General features: G+C 43.3%; 7 protein-coding genes across 7 annotated transcripts; 5 read left to right on the top strand and 2 right to left on the bottom strand.

The window, feature by feature from the left end:
• Positions 1-101: 101 nt before the first annotated feature.
• On the top strand, positions 102-953 carry J056_001923 (Electron transfer flavoprotein subunit beta; the record flags this gene model as incomplete). Its single annotated transcript, XM_009271551.1, has 2 exons — positions 102-222; positions 271-953. The coding sequence occupies 2 exons, from the start codon at positions 102-104 to the stop codon at positions 951-953; spliced, it is 804 nt and encodes a 267-aa protein (XP_009269826.1).
• A 121-nt stretch (positions 954-1,074) lies between these two features.
• J056_001924 (Alpha-actinin-like protein 1) lies at positions 1,075-3,571 on the top strand (the record flags this gene model as incomplete). The annotated part of the gene is made up of 12 exons (XM_009271552.1): positions 1,075-1,180; positions 1,229-1,342; positions 1,388-1,513; positions 1,571-1,649; positions 1,696-1,933; positions 1,984-2,406; positions 2,457-2,639; positions 2,693-2,902; positions 2,955-3,006; positions 3,068-3,162; positions 3,213-3,374; positions 3,422-3,571. The coding sequence occupies 12 exons, from the start codon at positions 1,075-1,077 to the stop codon at positions 3,569-3,571; spliced, it is 1,938 nt and encodes a 645-aa protein (XP_009269827.1).
• A 37-nt stretch (positions 3,572-3,608) lies between these two features.
• On the top strand, positions 3,609-5,581 carry J056_001925 (Cofilin; the record flags this gene model as incomplete). The annotated part of the gene is made up of 7 exons (XM_009271553.1): positions 3,609-3,679; positions 3,739-4,589; positions 4,639-4,870; positions 4,992-5,020; positions 5,074-5,320; positions 5,372-5,502; positions 5,553-5,581. 7 exons carry the CDS (start codon positions 3,609-3,611, stop codon positions 5,579-5,581), a joined length of 1,590 nt encoding a protein of 529 aa, XP_009269828.1.
• Positions 5,582-6,433: 852 nt separating this feature from the next.
• On the top strand, positions 6,434-9,645 carry J056_001926 (putative importin; the record flags this gene model as incomplete). The annotated part of the gene is made up of 3 exons (XM_009271554.1): positions 6,434-6,585; positions 6,634-8,800; positions 8,851-9,645. 3 exons carry the CDS (start codon positions 6,434-6,436, stop codon positions 9,643-9,645), a joined length of 3,114 nt encoding a protein of 1,037 aa, XP_009269829.1.
• Positions 9,646-9,777: 132 nt separating this feature from the next.
• On the bottom strand, positions 9,778-10,143 carry J056_001927 (uncharacterized protein; the record flags this gene model as incomplete). Its single annotated transcript, XM_009271555.1, has 2 exons — positions 9,778-9,828; positions 9,874-10,143. The coding sequence occupies 2 exons, from the start codon at positions 10,141-10,143 to the stop codon at positions 9,778-9,780; spliced, it is 321 nt and encodes a 106-aa protein (XP_009269830.1).
• Positions 10,144-10,298: 155 nt separating this feature from the next.
• On the top strand, positions 10,299-16,164 carry J056_001928 (uncharacterized protein; the record flags this gene model as incomplete). Its single annotated transcript, XM_009271556.1, has 8 exons — positions 10,299-10,568; positions 10,616-10,894; positions 10,940-11,012; positions 11,059-12,928; positions 12,973-13,274; positions 13,323-13,441; positions 13,488-15,125; positions 15,172-16,164. The coding sequence occupies 8 exons, from the start codon at positions 10,299-10,301 to the stop codon at positions 16,162-16,164; spliced, it is 5,544 nt and encodes a 1,847-aa protein (XP_009269831.1).
• Positions 16,165-16,739: 575 nt separating this feature from the next.
• On the bottom strand, positions 16,740-18,762 carry J056_001929 (uncharacterized protein; the record flags this gene model as incomplete). The annotated part of the gene is made up of 6 exons (XM_009271557.1): positions 16,740-16,755; positions 16,798-16,857; positions 16,904-17,134; positions 17,184-17,482; positions 17,530-18,054; positions 18,103-18,762. The coding sequence occupies 6 exons, from the start codon at positions 18,760-18,762 to the stop codon at positions 16,740-16,742; spliced, it is 1,791 nt and encodes a 596-aa protein (XP_009269832.1).
• Between the last annotated feature and the right edge of the window lie 102 nt (positions 18,763-18,864).

The following is an 18,864-nucleotide window of genomic DNA, read 5'->3' on the forward strand; positions in this document are numbered from 1 at the left end:
TGACTTGTATAATAATTGATAAGTCCCAGAAGTCTGATAAAACGCCAAATTAGGCGCTCTTTTAGGATTACATATTGAATGGCCCTTTCAACCGTGCCACCATGTTTCCCACTAGAGCCAATCTACTCAGAGCGAGCAGCAGAGTTGACATCAACGTATTAGTACCAATAAAGCGCTGCATAGACTACGCTGTGAAAGTGCGCGTTAATCCAGATGGAAAAGGTGGGTGATTCGAGTGCTGTGGTGGGCTGGCTGACATGCTCGTGGCAGGCGTGGACAACACAGTCAAGCACTCGATGAATCCTTTCGACGAGATCGCCGTAGAGGAAGCTATAAGGCTGAGGGAGAAGAATAAAGACCTCGTTGACTCCATCACCGCTATCACTGTCGGGCCACAGAAAGCACAGGATACTCTGCGTACAGCACTCGCAATGGGCGCAGATAAGGCAATTCACGTACAAGTCGGTGACCAGCACAACGTAGAGCCATTGCAAGTCGCAAAGACTCTCAAACACTTTATCAATAGGGACAAATTTGAATTGGTTTTGATGGGCAAGCAGGCTATAGATGGCGATGAGAACGCCACGGGTCAAATGCTCGCTGGTTTGCTCGACTGCGGTCAGGCTACATTTGCGTCATCACTGCAAATTGCAGATGGAAAGGCAACAGTCACAAGAGAAATCGACGGTGGATTGGAAACAGTCCAGGGTAACCTCCCAATGATAGTTACTACAGATCTCAGATTGAATGAGCCACGCTACGCCTCACTGCCAAATATCATGAAGGCTAAGAAGAAGCCAATTGAGAGCGTCAAAGAGACAGAGCTTCCATTCGATTTGAAGAACAGACTCGAGACTGTCAAGGTGGCTGAGCCTGCCCAGCGCACCGGTGGTCAGAAGGTCGACAGCGTGGACGACGTTGTGCAGAAGATGAAAGAGAAAGGACTGATTTGAGTATCATGTAATATAACCAGCTAGATTTACATTTTTAGTTTTAATATTCCTACTTATCTTTAATTCCGCTGTGTTTTGATGACTTCCTTTTCCACCACTTAGACGCGTAGAACGACGTGTTATGACCAGCGTTATAGAAAGATCAAGGGGATTTGGACACTCCAGATCAAATTCGCGTTCTCATTCCCATTCCGAGGAAAGGCAGTGGGAGACTGTCCAAGCTAAAAGTCCGTGTCCGTTTTCAGTGGATTTCCCAGTTACCTGATACCCCACAGCTTTCATGAAATGGCTCAATACCAAACTGGAAGCTTGCAGTATTGAGCCAATGACTGATCTCGCTCGAGATCTGAGCAATGGCGTTAGACTGATTCAACTTATGGAGATAATGGGTACGCGGCGTTGAAGTGTGAAAAACCCACTAAGCAGAGCCGCAGGTGACGTGAACCTTGGTAGATACAACGTCAACCCTCGTATGCGCGTACAGAAAGCCGAGAACGTCACCAAAGCACTCGACTTTATAAGGTCGCGAGGGATCGTCTTGACGAATATTGGTCCGGAAGGTACGTCTCTGTGTTTTCGTTACAACTTACCCATCCTCACAATTTTCACAACTTCAGACATAATGGATCAGAATTTGAAGCTAATTTTGGGCATGATTTGGACATTGATTTTGAGATTTACTATTGCAGAGATTAGGTGGGTCTTGGTTTCTGTTAGCAGCACAACTAAAACGTGTTTCTAGTGAGGAAGGTCTCCAAGCAAAGGAAGGATTGCTGCTTTGGTGTCAAAGAAAGACAGCGCCATATCAAGATGTAAACGTGGAGAATTTTACAAGCAGCTGGGTGGATGGCTTTGCATTGTGTGCTTTGATACACTGTCACAGACCCGATCTTCTCGATTATCACGCCCTAGATCCCGTTGATAGGTTCAGTAACACGAAACTCGCATTCGACATCGCGGAGCAGCACCTAGGCATACCAGTGAGTTAATCTGTGCTATGTTTATCTCCCCACTAAGCACCTCACCACAGCAACTATTGGATGTCGAGGATCTGTGCACACGACCAGACGAGCGTTCAACCATGACATATGTCGCATCGTATTTCCACGCCTTCTCATCAATGGATCGTCAAGAGACGAATGCCAGACGCGTAGCAGCATTTGCTGACGTCATGGCTAGTGTATGGCAGGCATCCAATCGGTACGAAGTCAAGGTCAGAGCTTTGTTGTGGTCGCTCGAGCAGTTAAAAATTGAGTGGGGGAGCTCTCCGCCTGCAGACAGCTATGCAGATGTCAAGCTCCAGAGTGGCCAACTAGCAGAACACAAAAAGACAACAAAGAGAACTTATGTTTCTGAGAAGGCTGACTGTACCGCATTGTTTGGCAACATTCAGACAAAATTAAAGACTTATAAACTTCGTCCGTACGACCCTCCAGTCGGGGTGCGTTTAGTTGTGGGTTGTGACTTTCAAAGTTGGGTTTTGCTCACATCACTGCTTTCTAGGATCTTGACGAGAAATGGGCGATGATGGCTGAAGCTGAAGCAAACAGATCAAGAGCTATCAATGCTCGTATCAGAGATATCAAAGAGCTTTTGCGCAGGTCGTTTGCACAAGTAGCTAATTCTTTCGAGAGGTCCTTGTCTCGGATCACTGTTGCTATCGGTGAGCTGGACGGTAAATTAGAAGTGAGTTTTGTGCTTTATTGAAAATGCTGCTAATAATGCTCACAACACCTTAGTCACAGCTCACAATAGTAAAGGAACTTCAAGCAAAAATGGAACCACTGGCTCAACAGCTTCACGGCGGTTTGTACCTATTGGAGAGGGATTGTTTGGAAGCAAACATCGAAGAGAATGACTATACCATCTTTTCTTTCGATGATCTTGAATTTGAGTTTGAGCTAGTGCAGCTTAATTTGAAGAACAAGTTTGCGTTCCTCGAGAACCAGGTGAGTGTACTTTGCTTATTAAAAGCGTTGCAACATCTAATGACACCATAAGATCGTTTCTAGAGAGGCAAGCAATGTGACACCCGATAAGCTTGAAGAGTTTGGTACGTCGATGTCGTCAGGAACTCTTATGATCACATTCTTACGCAATGCAATCCACAAAAGAAAGCACATTCAGGTACTTTGATAGAGATGACAGTAATTGCCTTTCATATGGGGAATTTGGAGCAGCACTCGCAAGTCTTGGTATTACGTATCCAGTGTGTCAGATTATAAAAAGGCGGTCAAGTGAGCTAACAATCGATGTCAGGAGGATGAAATGGTAGAGATACACGATATGCTAGCAAAGGAGAGTGAACTGGATGGATATGTCAGTTTCAGGGAGTTTGTGAGGTACATGGTGGAGATAATGGAGGACAGCACGGACAAGGATCAAGTGAGAGAGGCATTTGAAGGGGTGTCTGGGAACAAAGTGGGTGTGTAGACGAAGCAATGCGCCTAGCTCACTTTATTAAACAGCCATACGTGACGGAAGTGGATATCAAGCTATCAGCGTTGGGGGGACAGACGATGGAAAGCCTCAAGACGCAGCTGCCAGTGATTGAGGAAGATGGCGAAGAAGGATACGTGTATGACTATAACAAGTTTTTGGATGAACAATTCATGTAAATTCTTTCAACCCGAACGACGATCAAAGAGACGGCGAATGGGACCACAGCCACAGTCACAGCAACAGCAATTAAGAATAACTGATAATTTTAGAGTTGTAAAGCAGGAGTGAGTTTAGACTGATTTCCATTTTAGTAACATTCCTCATTTCCTCATCCTGTTTGAAGATTACAGCCATCATCTACTAGCACTAGCCTCCACTGTACAACGCCCAAGCCAAAGAGAAAGTACACAAAGCGTAGCTCTTGGTGGTCACAGAGAAAGACTCAGTCAACTCCCACGAAATCTTTGCTCCCTCCGCTTGAATTAGACGACGATATGTCCAGGCCATCCACTTCGACCGCCGCCTCGATGGCAGCCGTGGCTACACCACAGAATCTTTATAGTCACAGTCCTTCACGCTCTCACACGCATACAAACTCCCACACGAGCAACTTGGAGCCTCAATTCGTTAAAGGCAAAGGAAGAATGCTCGTTCGTAACATGGAGAGACCTCCCCTTTATCATAATCATAGCTTTTCTCCAGTAGGAGCACCAGCAACATCACTCGCTCCTCCAGCTACACCGCAATTTCTGGTAAACTACATGTCCGACGATGAAGAAGGACCTAATGACAAATTAAAAGTCAATCATGACGCTAAATCAGCCCTTATACGTAAACGCCGACAACTGCGCAAAGCTAGATCCGAAATGACCCTATCAAAGACAAAGAAGCATAAGTTATCTCCAAAAACGCCTGAACTCGCTCCAACGGCAACCTATCATGACAGGTTCATTCATGGTTTACCGTATGCTAGGAATGCTAATAATTTGTTCTTTGGTTTACAGCCATCACCACCTGTCTCATTCAATGAAAGCCACTTACCATCACCGACGATGGCCACACCAGCTAACTTGATGCAATCAACAAGAAAATCCAAGCTGAGCAGTGGTTTAGGTATAACACCACGTTTAGCGTTGGATGATATGACTGATGACCAATGGAGACATCAGAATATGTTTTCATCTCCAACTTTTGGTGAGTTTGGAGTATTTATAGGTTTACCTGGTCTCACGAATTCATCTAGGTGTTGAACATCAATCACCAGTCAAACTTACACCCCAGTTTCAGACATCGCACGCGTTCATCAATGCCATGTCCACGTCGTCCTCGATACCACCACCGCTTAACTACTCAAGCTCGTCTGCAGAGCATTCGATTATTATGACACCATCTAATTTCAACGACAGTCCATCTAAACGAAAATTGTTCAATGATTCAAATGACGTGTTCGATATTGAGAATGCAATTGAAGAGATGTAAAGACCTATTATTTATTTTTTATATTCTTTGAATCCTGTACACGACTTTATATTTTAATTTATTTTTTATTTTTGGCTCAAAGATATTACTTGACGTTGAACTGACTCCTAACGATAGCTTTACCTTATACAGTATAAATCAAAATGGTAAGGGCTTTAATACGCGTGATAAATCTCGTTGACACTGTGATAGTCATCAGGTGTACCAGTCGCAGATGAGTGCTTAACCACATTCCAAGATCTCAAATTGGGCAAAAAGCACAAGTACATGATACTTAAGATCTCGGATGACTCTACTGCGATTGTTTGTGAAAAGACATCCAACTCTGACAACTACGATGAGTTTTTGAACGATCTCCCTGAAAACGAGCCACGTTGGGCTGTTTATGATTTCCAATTCACAAAGGGTGATGAAGGTACTCGTAATAAGATTCTCTTTTATGCTTGGTGGGTTTTTAGTTGATTAGCTTTTGATTCCGCTAATTTCGATGGATTCAGGGCTCCAGATACTGCCAAAGTTAAACCAAAGATGATGTACGCTTCATCAAAGGATGCCCTTAGAAGTAAGTTGAATGGCATCCATTTCGACATTCAATGTACAGATTCCACTGAATGCGCTTTCGATACCGGTGGGTTTACTCATAAGCAAATAAAACCAAAGCTGACTTCAGCCCCACAGTCATGGACAAGGTTTCAAAGGGTGCTTAAGGGAATACCACAGCTAGTTTGAATATTAGTAGAGTCTTTGTTGTTTTCAAATTTATGTAAAATTCAATCTAAATATGCCAATTCTTATCAATAGACGTTGTGAGTATTTGCAGTTGGCTTATGAGTTGATGATAGTCTATTCTGCAATTCAATATGGGCTCAATCTGTCATCTCCACGGATGTTTTAAGTGATTTCACGTAACAAGGTTACGAGGGCAATTACAATTTCAGAATACCGGAAAATATTGCGTCAACTTCTTGAAAAAGTTAGAATTATAGGTTTTCAATCCTCATCTCATTGTCTACCAAGAGGCTAAAATTTTCAGGGAAGTTTCATCTAAAACCTGCTACTTGTTTTGACATTGAAAAAGGATGGCACATTAAGGGAATAAGCTTCCCATAAAATGACATCTTAGATAACAAAACCATGATATATTTCCTTAGATTTTCATAACACCCAATTGCACAGAGAAACACCCCTTTTATTACAATTCAAAAGGCTCGCACTAAACGAATACGTAAACGCTTCAGACTTTCAAATGTTTTACCTTCGCGTGTGAGATATCCTCAAGTGCTTGTACCTGCTTGTTTACGTATAGCAGTATTTAACCTCAAGCTGCACAGCGATATGTATTAGTACAACGGCTATTCTCATCGCGTTACCTCCTCTTCGACTTCTCAGCCTCATTCCGAAATGGACATATGCCGAACACACATTCCAAAAGATAGAGAAACTCAATCTACATGCGGCTCTACGATAAAATGTTCTCAGGCCTCCATTTCCCCCTTCCTCAATATTTTCGCACTTTGGAATCTACTCATGTCCGTGTCTTCCTTTCAAACCATCACAACATGGACGCCGCACAGCTCCAGCAACTCTTCCAGTCCACTTATTCTCCGGATGTAAACGTTCGTAAAAGCTCTGAGCTCCAGCTCCGTAGCTTGGAAGCTGAAGAAGGTTTCCCGACTGCAACTCTTCAAATCATCGCGGAAGGAGATGATCTGTGGGTTTTAATGTTTTTCTGAAGACACCCTTTTAATTCTCTGAACAGCGCTGTAAAGCAATCTTGCGCTGTCTACCTCAAAAATCGCATCTCTAGAAGCTGGGACATGGATGCAGCACGTTCCCGTCCTAACCAAACCGTTATCTCACAGACTGACAAAATGTCAATCAAGCAAAACATCCTGCAAGTCTTGGTCGCTTCAACCAGCTCAGCTGTTAGAGTACAAATCGCTCACATTATCGGCACAATTGTGAGCTCGGACGTCCCCGATCACTGGCCTCAATTCCTTGAGATTGTTCTCCAGCTCCTCGTCTCCCACGATGCACGCGAACAGTTTGCTGGTGAGCTCGCCCTCCATGAAATTCTCAAGGCGTGGAGGTTCAGGACTACAAAGAAGGAGTACATGAAGGAAATAGTTTCAAGAACGTTCCCTATTCTCGTTGAAACTGGTAAGAATGTCTTAGCCCAAGACTCAGCCGACGCTGGATCAATGTTGCACATCATTTTCAAGATCTACAAGGCTTCTATTCAACACGACCTCAGCGAACACCAGCAGCAATCTATTGTCGTCTGGGGCTCTCTTTTCTTATCCGCAATTAACAAGGAGATTCCAGTTGAGCTTTTGCCTGAAGATGAGGAGGAGCGTGAACGTAGCCCTTGGTCCAAGGCAAAAAAACACGCTTTCTATTGTCTCAACAGACTCTTTTCTAGATTTGGAAGCCCATCTCAGCTCTCCTCACGCTCACAAGAGTACAAACCATTCGCCAATACCTTTGTCAACAACTTCGCACCTGAAATCCTCAAGTCATACCTCTCTATAATCGAAAAGAATCGAACTCAAGGTCTCTGGCTGTCTAGCAAGTCGAAGTACTTTATCTTCGACTACCTATGTGAATGCATCAAACCTAAGTCCACATGGTCATTACTCAAACCACACGTAACGCAAATCGTTGCAGAATTTGTCTTCCCTCAAGTTATCTTTAATCAGGCTCAGGCGGAGCAGTTTGAGGATGATCCTGTCGAGTTCATCAGAACTTCTGTCGATCCTTTGGAAAACTTCAACAGCCCATCTGCAGCTGCAACCACATTCTTGTTGGCACTTACGAGAAATAGAACAAAATCTACCTTTGAAGATGTCTTGCACTTTGTCAACAGCGTTCTTACCTCTAGCAAGACTCCTCAGGAAAAATATGGTGCTTTGTCCATCCTGATTGCCCTTGCGCCTATCGTAATGAGCTCAAAGAAATTCGGTGGAATGATGGAATCAGTCTTTGTTAACCACGTTCTTCCAGAATTTAGCTCCGAATTTGCATTCATGAGACTGATTGCTTGCGAGATGGTTCAGAAGTACGAAACTTGGGATATCAAGTGGAGTAATAAGTCTAACCTTGAAGCTCACTTCAGAGCTGTAGTGAACGCTTTATCGGATAGTCAATTACCAGTCAGGGTTTTAGCTGCATTGGCATTAACAGAACAGATCCAACACCCTGAAGTCAAGGCTGCGATGGCACCAAGTATCGCAAAGATTGTTCAAGATCTCTTAAAATTATCTGACGAAATCGATCTCGATATACTTAGCCAAACGATGGAGAGAATTGTTGACGATTTCGGTGATGAGTTGATTCCATTTGCTGTAGATGTCTCAAGACATCTCGGTGAAACGTATATGAGAATCATGACTGAGCAGCTCAACATCAGAGAAGCAGCTCCTCAAGGTGAAATTGACCAATATGTCGACGCCGGAGAAGACAAGGTGATGGCGGCTATGGGTGCCATGAAGACACTCCAGCAATTAGTCAGATCTTTAGAGAACAGTCAATCTATCTTGAAGGAAATCTCATCCATTTCTACACACTTGGTTGTTTTCACTGTTCAGAATGAGTTCATCGAATTGTATGATGAAGTATTCGAGCTCATCGATTGCTTAACTTTCTTCATGAGAGCCATCCCTGACGATCTTTGGCCTGTCTTTGAGGCTTTGTACCAATCGTTCAAAGGCTCAGGTGTCGACTATCTCTCTGAAATGTTGCCATCATTGGATAACTTTATAAGCTACGGATCTCCTGTGTTCGCGCAAAATCCTACATATAGACAGATGGCGGTTGACATATATGCTACCGCCATGGAATCAGAACAGCTTGGCGAACAAGACAGACTTGTTGCTTCTCAATTGATTGAATCTGTTCTCCTTCACTTGCCAGGTCAAGTTGATGATGTAGGTTTGGATTACGATTTAGATCTGTTCACTTACTGACTGCAATAAAGGCACTCCCACTCATTATCGGAACAGCTATGAAACAACTCGATCCAAAGATCACACGTACAAAGTCACTTCGTCTCCACCTCCTCGAGACTATTATTAACTCGATCATATACAACCCAGTCATCACCTTATCCATTCTCGAGCAGGCTGGTGCCACTGCTACATTCTTCACAACATGGATGTCAAACATCAATCTCTTTAGCAGAGTACACGACAAGAAATTGGTTGTCGTCGGTGTTTGCTCACTTATGCAACTGACAGTAGAGCAAACACCACCTTCAGTCCAATCAGGTTGGCCAGCACTGTTTGCAGCATTGTTAGACATAGTTGAGCAGCTCCCTCAAGCTATCAATGAGCGCGACGAGCTTAAAGAGAGAGCAGGTGAATTCCAAGATGACGAAGAGGAAGACTTCGATTTTGCAGCTGATGATGTTGATGGTGGAGATGACGAGGGTGACATCGTGGATGAGGACAACGAGTACCTCGAAGTCTTGGCTGCTGAAGCACAGAGATTGGCTGGAGAGCAGCAGCAGAAAGGCAAGGGCATGGGTGCTGAACTTGGAGAAGACGATTATGACGATGATGACGAGGATCTCGAAGAGGAATTGACTTTCGAGTCACCATTAGACTCTATCGACGTCTTTGTCAGATTCAAGCATCGTCTCACCATCTTCCAAGCTACCAATCCGGCCGCCGCGACATCTGCAAACGGATCACTTGACCAAGACCGCCAAGTCAAGTTACAGAACGCAATGAATTTGGCTAACGAGCGTGAAACTCAAGGTTTCTCAGCTTAAACAGACATAGTTTGATTATAAAAAACGATATATATATATCCCTAAACATATATTTTAAATAGAAATCAACTTTTTAATGAATTATTGTTTTAAATGGATAGCCTGAGTGGTGTATAGTCAAATGCAATTAGTTTATTCCTGAATCTTTGCGAGGATCTCAGAGTCTCTAAATAAATAGTATTCCTGTATCATTTTTAGCTCGAAAAATACATTATAACGCTGACACACCTCCTCGCCAACTTTGATGGAAGAACCTCCCCAGCCTGGCAACAAGACCTTGTCGCCAGACTTTACAGAGTTAGGGACATTGTCACCAGTCTTGGAGTCTCTAATACCTGGACCGGTAGCGATGACGGTAGCTTCTGGAAGCGGAGATGCAGTTGATGACGAAGGCAAGTACAAACCACTCGCTGTCTTCTCTTGTGGCTTGAAACGCTGCACAAGGATTCTGTCAAGTGTTGGAAGCACGCTCTTGATGTTACGAATAGTGGTGGCCATATGTGCAGATGAGTTGATAGTCCAAGTCCAAGTGAGTCTTACCAAAGTCAGAAGCTGCTAGAACCCGGAAAAATTTCCATCCAACAGGTGGACGCTTGCAATTCATTTCACCTGCTTAGCGCAATCGCAGCTTCTTTGTCCACTACCATTGCAATATGACGCCGCCGCCAGTCAAGCGTCAGAAGCCCGAGATAGAATTCACGGATGGATTAGACTTTATTACGAAATTCAGCGCTGCTTATAGAGCCTCTGCGCATGAGGGATCTCTCTCCGGTATCAAAGATATCTTAAGCGCTTTCAGAAGCGCTATCACAATACCGCAAGACCTTCCTATAACCGATAAGCGCTACAAATTAGTTTTAGATTATCTAAGAAGGTCTTCCAATGCATCTGAGCTTTTCAGGTGCTGGGAGTTGTGCCATCAGGTCTGTCTTCTTCTTTCGGGATCCAAACCAGCTGATTGGAATCGTAGGACCACAAATTAGCTGCAAGTCTCCCCCTCCCTCTCACTACCATTGCTGCTCTCCTCAATGTTGCGGCTTCGCACACTCACTTGCATCCATCTGCATTAGCCATCCTCAACGAAGCTATAAAATCACAGTCCTTCCTCAGAGATTACATGGGTGATAACAAAAACGACCTTATCTTGGCGTCTCTCAAGCTAACCCTCGCCATGGCTGAGGCTGCTGGTAGGATTGGCGTGCAGAAGGAAATGCGCACCATTTGGGAGAACTTTGGATGGTCATTTAAGGTAAGTTGAGTATGAACACTCATCTTTAACTGACTCCGGCCGAAGTTTGTACCAAAATTGCTGAATATGCGCAGAAAGAAGTCCACTGATGGCGAAAACGACCCTATCGGAAAAGCGGGTAGGCATCACCATCTATAATCATCAGTGTTCTCACAAATTCGTAGATATTCGTACGCTCTACTTACTTCTCAATATGGTGTTCATTTCACCATCACTCTCCAATCCATACCTTATCAACATGCACTTGTCACACAAAGAGATCAACCAGCAACTCTTTAAAGGACTCTCGCAAGATCATTATCTTGTGATACAAAAGTTTCTTAAAATTTGGCATGATTGCTGGTCAGACGGTCGTATATCTAGATCTATCAAACTCTCTATCTGGAATGAGCAGACTATTGACCACATATTAAAGCTCTACAACAGAAATGAAAACGAAGGTGATGATGTGATTGAGCAAATTCCAGCTAAGCTCGTACATGTATATCTCAAATCATTGTGCACAAGACCAGGATTCGCGTTGTGTTTCAAAGACGATGGTTACTACCCCCGCCAGCAGCAACAGCAGGGCGAGAATATAAGTACCAGCAGACTTTACAACCGTCAATTACTCGGTGTTCTTAAGAATCTTCGTATCGGTGACAATGAGCTCAACGCTGATTTGGCCCTGTCAATACTAGCAGCATGTCCGGAGCTGGCATCGCATTACTGGAAACAGTCAAGTTTGACACTCGAGCCCCGTTTATCATCGAGATGGATCTCCAACATTTCCTACTTAGCATGTGCGGTGTCCTTACCAGTTCCAACTGAATCATTCAAGCAAAACGGATTTTACAAGCCATCACCACCACCGTTGAATGGAATGATTGAAGCAATTATCCCGACGATTGTTCAGAAAGCCAACTTTACTAAAGGTTTACACTCTTCAACTCCAGTGCAACTGGTACAGCACTGCATATCGCTTGCGGTCACAAAAGCCCTTGATAAGCTTGATAGAGTTCAGCAATTGATGCAGGAGGCAGCTGATTCGTTAGAAGAGAGCGAGGCAGATGGCCAATGGCACAGACGTCGTAGAGAGTTGTTGCGTGAAGCGATAAAAAGATTGCCTGAGGGTAAAGTTATTGCTCATTTTGCTGCATCTCAAGAATCATCAAAGAACAAGATGTTGCTGGAAAATTCGCTAAGATTGTTGCATCAGTATCAGTCAGTTATACCGACAGCCTTCCAAGAATCTCAAATTGATGTATCGAAGTTGCTTTTCTCAGGTGGACTTGCAGATCCTAACCTTGATTCATTTGACTCTTTGAGTCAACTGCACGCGCTTCGTTTGTTGAAAGGCAGTGATGTATACAATGTCGCTTCGAAAGTCGGGTCAGAGAGTGCATTCAAAGCAATCATGAAACTCAATATCAATACTAAACACGCTTTTATTAGAAATGTCACTAGTGAGATTGTCTCCAATTTCTTATCGAACAGCGTTTTATTCGAGCACGACAAATCTGAAACTCACCTCTGGCTTTCAAACTTGAGCGCGGATAGCCTCGATTTCGTTGATAGCTGCATTTTGCGCTGCGTTAAGACACCTTACAGATATTTAGAGCAAATGCGAGAACTTTTAGATAAGGAGTCTGATGCAGATTTACCTGCTTCACTCCCATCTCCACTTATCTATACTTTACTTGAACAGCTAAGCTATCAAATTTCGAAGAAGCTGCTGAGCGATGATAACGCAGCTGAGTTGGCAGGCTATGCTCGTAATCTGATTATCGGACTGGCCGGAAAACAGCCTTCAATTGACGGTATTGTTAAGCGTCTTGTTGACTGGTTGAGACATATTTGTGACAGTCACGATGGTTCCAATTCCCGCATACAGTCAGATATCATCAAAAGACAAACGAAGGGTCTCACTAAGCCACCAAAGAAGGTGTCTGGCTTAGATGGGCTCGATCATTCGGACTTACCAGCTCGCATCTATTCTTTAGATCCAGTTGACCAGAATCTATTCGCGTCTGTCAAGTTTGATGGTACACAGAGGTATGTTTCTTGTCTCAAGTAAATTAACTGACCGCCTGGCCTAGCTTGATTGAACGTTTCGATTTAGTTGTTCCACATATCACACCAGATGCCCTCGACGATGTTGTGTCAAGAGACTACATCAAAGAGAGTGCCAAGGCATACTACTCACATGCAAGATCAACTCAATTCCTTGTCCGCAGACTTGGGGATGAACGTGGCAGAGATGTTATCATCAGTCTGTTAATTGAGCTTATCAAGTCCGCTGGAAAGAATGAGAAAAGAACTGTCATCGAGACTGTACTGCAATCTCGCGTGTTACTCGCCATTTTTAATACAAAGAACATAGAGCTCAGTCTATCAAACTGTGGGTTTCGCTGCTAATTATTCAACTCGACTGACCAGTCTTGCACAGCTTTGAAACGATTCACCGAAGAGCTGAAGAAGGTCGATAATATTTCACATGATTATGCTGGACAGTTATCCGACTTTGTTGGTCAAGCAGCTACACAATTCACTAAAAAGGATTGGAAGGTGAGAGGGTTGTGTCCTGGTCGACTTAACTTAATAATCTACATAGGATTATGAAAGTGTTATGATTTGTTGGATACCATTCTTTGACTTCAAACAGCTGAACGAAGCGCTCATGATGTCAGCAGTCAACGCACCGGAAAGCTTAGTGACATTCAAGCACATTTTGATTATCTTGAACAGGAGCGAGCACTCTGAAATAGTTGCAAGCGTATACGATAGATCATCATCCCTGAAGACGCTGATCGACGTTGTGTTCAAGACAACAGATGAGGGTGTCTTGAACGAGCTGCACAAGTTCTTTGAACGTCTATTGCCGCTCAGAAACTTCAATCAGGGCGACGCCACCGTAGCTGTTTCTCAATTTAAGAGTTTGCTCAAACCAAAAGAGGTAGAAGTGAAAAAGGTTCAATTACCTCAGACGCAAAAGCAGGATTCCATCATGGCCTTGTTGATCACAAGATTCTCTCAATACAGACGCGCTTTCTACAAGTCAACCAAAAAGGTTAATATCGGTGATCTGCCCAAGTTGTCAGCGACTGCTTACGGGAATATTGTCGCACTTGGCGTGAGATTTGGTGCCTCACTGGAGGACAAAGAGATTGATTTAGCTAAAAAGGTGGCTGGAGTTGCTGTTCAGCATGCTATCGATATAGAGAATGAAGAAGTTTCTATTGAACATATCTTTGCTTTATTCAAATCATCAGCTGATGCCCAATCCCTTTTATCTCAATTGAACTGGATACCTGGATACAGTGCAAGGTTGTGCAAATTGCTTAGTCAGATTACTGATTCCCTCTCATCATTTGAGGAATCGCAAAGCTTTATCAAGAAAGCATTCATTGGCAACCTCGACAAAATGGTCAGAATTATCAACATGCAAGAAAAAGAAGTCGATGCAGCTGCTTTGGAGTGTTTGGCGAATGTCGCATCAAAGATACAATTGTCTGCTGACGATGTCGAGTCTTTCCTTATCACATCCTCGCAACGCGGTTTGTCACAAGCCCCTGTGATGAAATTTGCAGGTGTTTTGCTGAATTCAGTGCAACTACCCCCAAATCTCGTTCTTTCACTGATTCAGTACGCTTACGGATCTAATTTATTCAAAGATGTGTCTTCAAATATAAGCATTACGAAGCAGCGCGTTTTAGAGTACATCCACAAACTCTTCCACAAGGCACCTGCGGCTCTTTGTCAACTCACACAAATCAATCCATTGGTGAACATCTACAATGCAACCTTACATCCATCTGATACTCTTATACTAGATATCTTCAACCTTTTCGAGCGTGTCTGCAGGCAGTCCCTCACCGCCATTACTAGGGTTTGGACACCTCCATCTACTATTGCGCCAGCAAATTCCAACAGTCGCGCAATAGACGCAATCACCGCGCTAGATAGTAATAAGGTATTTAGCACCTGCCTGTCCTTCCCTAACAGACTGTCTTTTTCGAGGGATATTAGCAACATTGATGACATAGAATGTCCTGAAGACCTCTACGATCCTAGATTTTTGATGGCATTACTATCGAGCGTTTTTATGGATGAAACCCTCACTGATTTCGAGTACCTCGAGTTGGTTAGATACTCAATCATCAACGTTCCTATAATGGGCCTGTCATCGCGCCGTCCTGACATGAGAAAGGCTTCCCTGCATCTTATGGGACACGTCAGCGGTATATTGAACGTGAGTTTTAGTGTCACGCTAGACATCAGCTAATAAAGCTCAATAGAAACGGAACTTTACAGAAAAGGCAGAATTGGAATACTTGTTACAAAACTTCCGTAACACAATACCTCAGCATGAAATGCATGAAGAGGTGCCTAGACAACCAACCTTGATTACAGCGTTCGTTTCACACGCCACAAGAGCGATAGTCAACCCATCAAACCACGCTTACCCACTCATAATGAGATTTCTACTGCAGCGTCCGCAACTCGATGTCAAGAATGTCCCGCTCTTCTTCGACCTCCTACTTAGTTACGGTGAAGACAGGAGATGGGAAAGAGGATGGATATTGAAGCTGTTAAGAGATGGTGTAAAGTCATCATATGATTGGCTGATGATGAAGCGTCGTCACAATTGGGACGTTCTAGCTACGTTATACGAATCGTCGACAGATGATATTGCAATCAAGACACTGATTGAAGAAGTTGCTTTGACTTTGACAAGCAATCCTGCAACAGCTACCAATATTGTCACATCCAAGCCGTTCTTGATGTGGATCAATCAACAGTTTGCCATCACGAAGGTTGGCAGTAGATCTTTGAAAAACTTTCTCAAAGTTGTTTCAAATATTGTCAAGAACGGGGATATATCTGCGATGGATTATTCGTCAAGAGGTGTTTGGAGATCTGAGGTTTTCTCAATTGTCAATCTCGCCACCAAGTACAACGATATAGAGTGTTTGAGACTGTCGTCTGAGATTTTCCACTCACTGACAAACTTACCTATGTCGGAGAAATACCGTGACATCATTTCGTCAGGTTCGGTTGAGGCGCTGCTCAAAAACCTTGTCACCGCTGTATCTAGAGCTGGATACGATATTGATGAAAATTACAGAACTACACTGAAAAATCTCGGGTTGGTCTTTGCAGCTGTCAAAACTAACGACACACATTCCAAAGACACACATGGTTGGATTCAACTGATCAGCAGAATATTAGCTACTGGTGATGACAATTACTACAACATGGTATTAGGGCAGTTACATAATTACTTGTAGATTTCATTGCACTTAATTTCTTCTATCAACCGCGTCAGACCATTGTGTGATGTTTAGACCATTACATATCTTGTAGATAAGAGCGTTAAAAGTGAGTGTGTCACCATCAAAAGCAATTTGATCCGAAGACTAATGTTAGAACTGTCAGGAATAACATAGCTTACAACATGAACCAATGCTCACCTCGTCAATTTCTCCCCATATCATCACTGTGTCGTTGACCTCTGGCGTAGGCACGCTCAGAGAATCAGGTAAACAGTTCTCAAGATTTACAGTGAGAAAGTGTTTATTGTGAACTATTTCTATTAAAGGAAGCTGGCACTGAGATACGCTATTCTCTTCGTTAGTAAGGCGAGAGAATGCGTGGCGGGAGAACTAACCTGCCGACTGTCCTCAGCTTGGTGAGCGCCTCGCATTTTTTCACTTTCTCAATCGACCTCGTTATCGCGACAACTGGTTCACTCATTGTTGTATGATTGTCATACAAAAAGAAAAATACAATCGAGCATTGTTTCCTAGTTTCTTGCTGTCAATCATCGCGGCAAATTTGTACATGATAAAGCCATTAATATAGTTTATTTGCGATAGAAACTGTTTAGTTAGCATGATATTATGAGAGGACAACACACTTACATCTTCTTGAAGTTGAAGTAAAGTTGCATCACTCCTCTGTCGTACGACGATCTGAATCCTCTGGAAAGAAAATCAGCTGTTGTCTCAAAATCAGACCACTACCCACCGTTTATGCGAGTGTTCCCACTCTTTGTTGACAATCGTGAATGCAATGTCTTCATATGGAGGTCCTGCTATGAACATTACCGTAGATATGTCAGGATTATCTTTGTTTTTAATGACTTTGTAAGTCGGTGTCTTGGTTTTGTCTATGAGATCCGGGTAGAAGATGTTGAACTTGTATCCTTGAACAACTTTCGGAGGTGGGTTGTCTTGATCGTAGTGTGTTTGGTTGTATCTAGATAATTTGGTTGAGATTTTTATCAAAAAGGAGCATCATGACCCACTTGTTCCACTCATAACCTGTATGCACTCTATTGAAGTATCTCGGTTTGCGCGGCCTGTTCAGGTCATCCCACGTGTAAGTCACTTTGGCGGCCTCTTGGACTTCTGTGAAGATATAGTCGTTGTCGAACTCGTCGTTGAAGTTGTGAGGTGTTTGTAAATCCTGCATCCTGAACCAATTCTCTAGCTCCATATCTGTCACCGAGGCACCGACATCATCTGCTCGGGGTGCTACCTGCTTCTGAGGCAGTTCTGATCTGGCTATGAAAGTCGAGTTTATCAATTCACGCCTGTGTTTCATCTATTCAAATAATGGTTATTAGTTGAGTTCTATTCAAATAAACTTACCAAATTCTTCTTATCGTCTTCTTCCAGTACCATCGGCATCTGTCGATCTTCATACGGCAGTTGCTTTTTATGTGTTGGTTTAGGAGACATACAGGGATCATATTCGTCAGGTTTGATTGCTTCTGTCTTAGGCGTCTCTTCTGGCTGTTTGGACTTAGGTGCCTGATCCATATCGTCTTTCATCGATTTGGTTAATTCAGACTGCATTCTTTCTGCTTCGAGCTGCTGCTTTTCGCGTAATTGAGTAAGTCGATTGTTGAGCACGAGTTTGTGCATGTCATTCAACTTGGCTTTGGCTTTGTGCACGAGTAAACTTTTGAGAAGATCCTCCCAGTACTCCATATCGATTGCTGCATCAGATTGTAGCTTGACCTGAATAGATTGTTGCAGTTGTGAGAGCTGGTAGAGGCTCTTTCCTTGGAGTATCATCTCTATCTGTTCCTCTGCGTCTTCGTCTATTGCGTGTGGCTCGCTCATTGTTCTCACTATTCTTTCCAACTTGTTTTCACAAACGGCTAGCATGCACTTGAGCGATTCATTAGAAGGATGAGATAGTAAGAGAAAGTAACCCACGTTCCAAAATTCTTTGTTTTGTTCAGCTGTCTCAAGGTCAAGGAATTCGCAAATATCAGCATGAAGCGCTTTAGCTTGGTCGAAATTGATATTTTCCAAGATACGATAGGGTTCATCGAGATGGACTTCAAGACCAGTTTCAACTTCTTGGTCGTCATCACGGGTGTGGGTGGTATCAGGATGTGCAAACTTCAAATTCAAGCAGAGGTAGTCAATTGGCTGAGCCCTGTGGCCCTTGATTCTCATAACAGCACGCATACGCTTCTGTTCAAGCATGAAATCATCTTCTTTATTGAGCCATTCTTGGGTTTGAGCAGAGTCATTTAGTCGTTGCGCTTTAGACTGCTCTGCCTCTTTCTCCATCTTATCCAATTCACGTTGTTGTCTTCTCATATTGAGTTTGTGAAGCTCTTCCCTCGTTTCAGCTCTGCGCTGCTCATCTCTCTCAGCTGCTTGATCTGCAGTGATACCAGATTTCCTATCTTTCTCAGATTTCTTCTGCCACTGAAATTTAGAGTTTAGATCTGAATCGTTGAAAGGGTTATCTGAGCCGGAGAAAGTGGAAGCTGTAGCCATTCTCCGTGATTCTTCTTGCTTCCTTTCACGCTTGGATTGATGAGAGTTATCGTCATCGTATCTATCTCTCTTGAAAGAAGACATGGTGGTAGAGAGATAAGGGGAGTGGTGTGTGTGCTAGCAGCTTAAATACAAGATGTGAAATTGATTGATTCATTTCTAATCTTGCGATTGTAATCTTGCGAC

This window comes from Wallemia ichthyophaga (genome assembly GCF_000400465.1).
Source record: "Wallemia ichthyophaga EXF-994 unplaced genomic scaffold scaffold19, whole genome shotgun sequence".
Classification (NCBI taxonomy): domain Eukaryota; kingdom Fungi; phylum Basidiomycota; class Wallemiomycetes; order Wallemiales; family Wallemiaceae; genus Wallemia; species Wallemia ichthyophaga.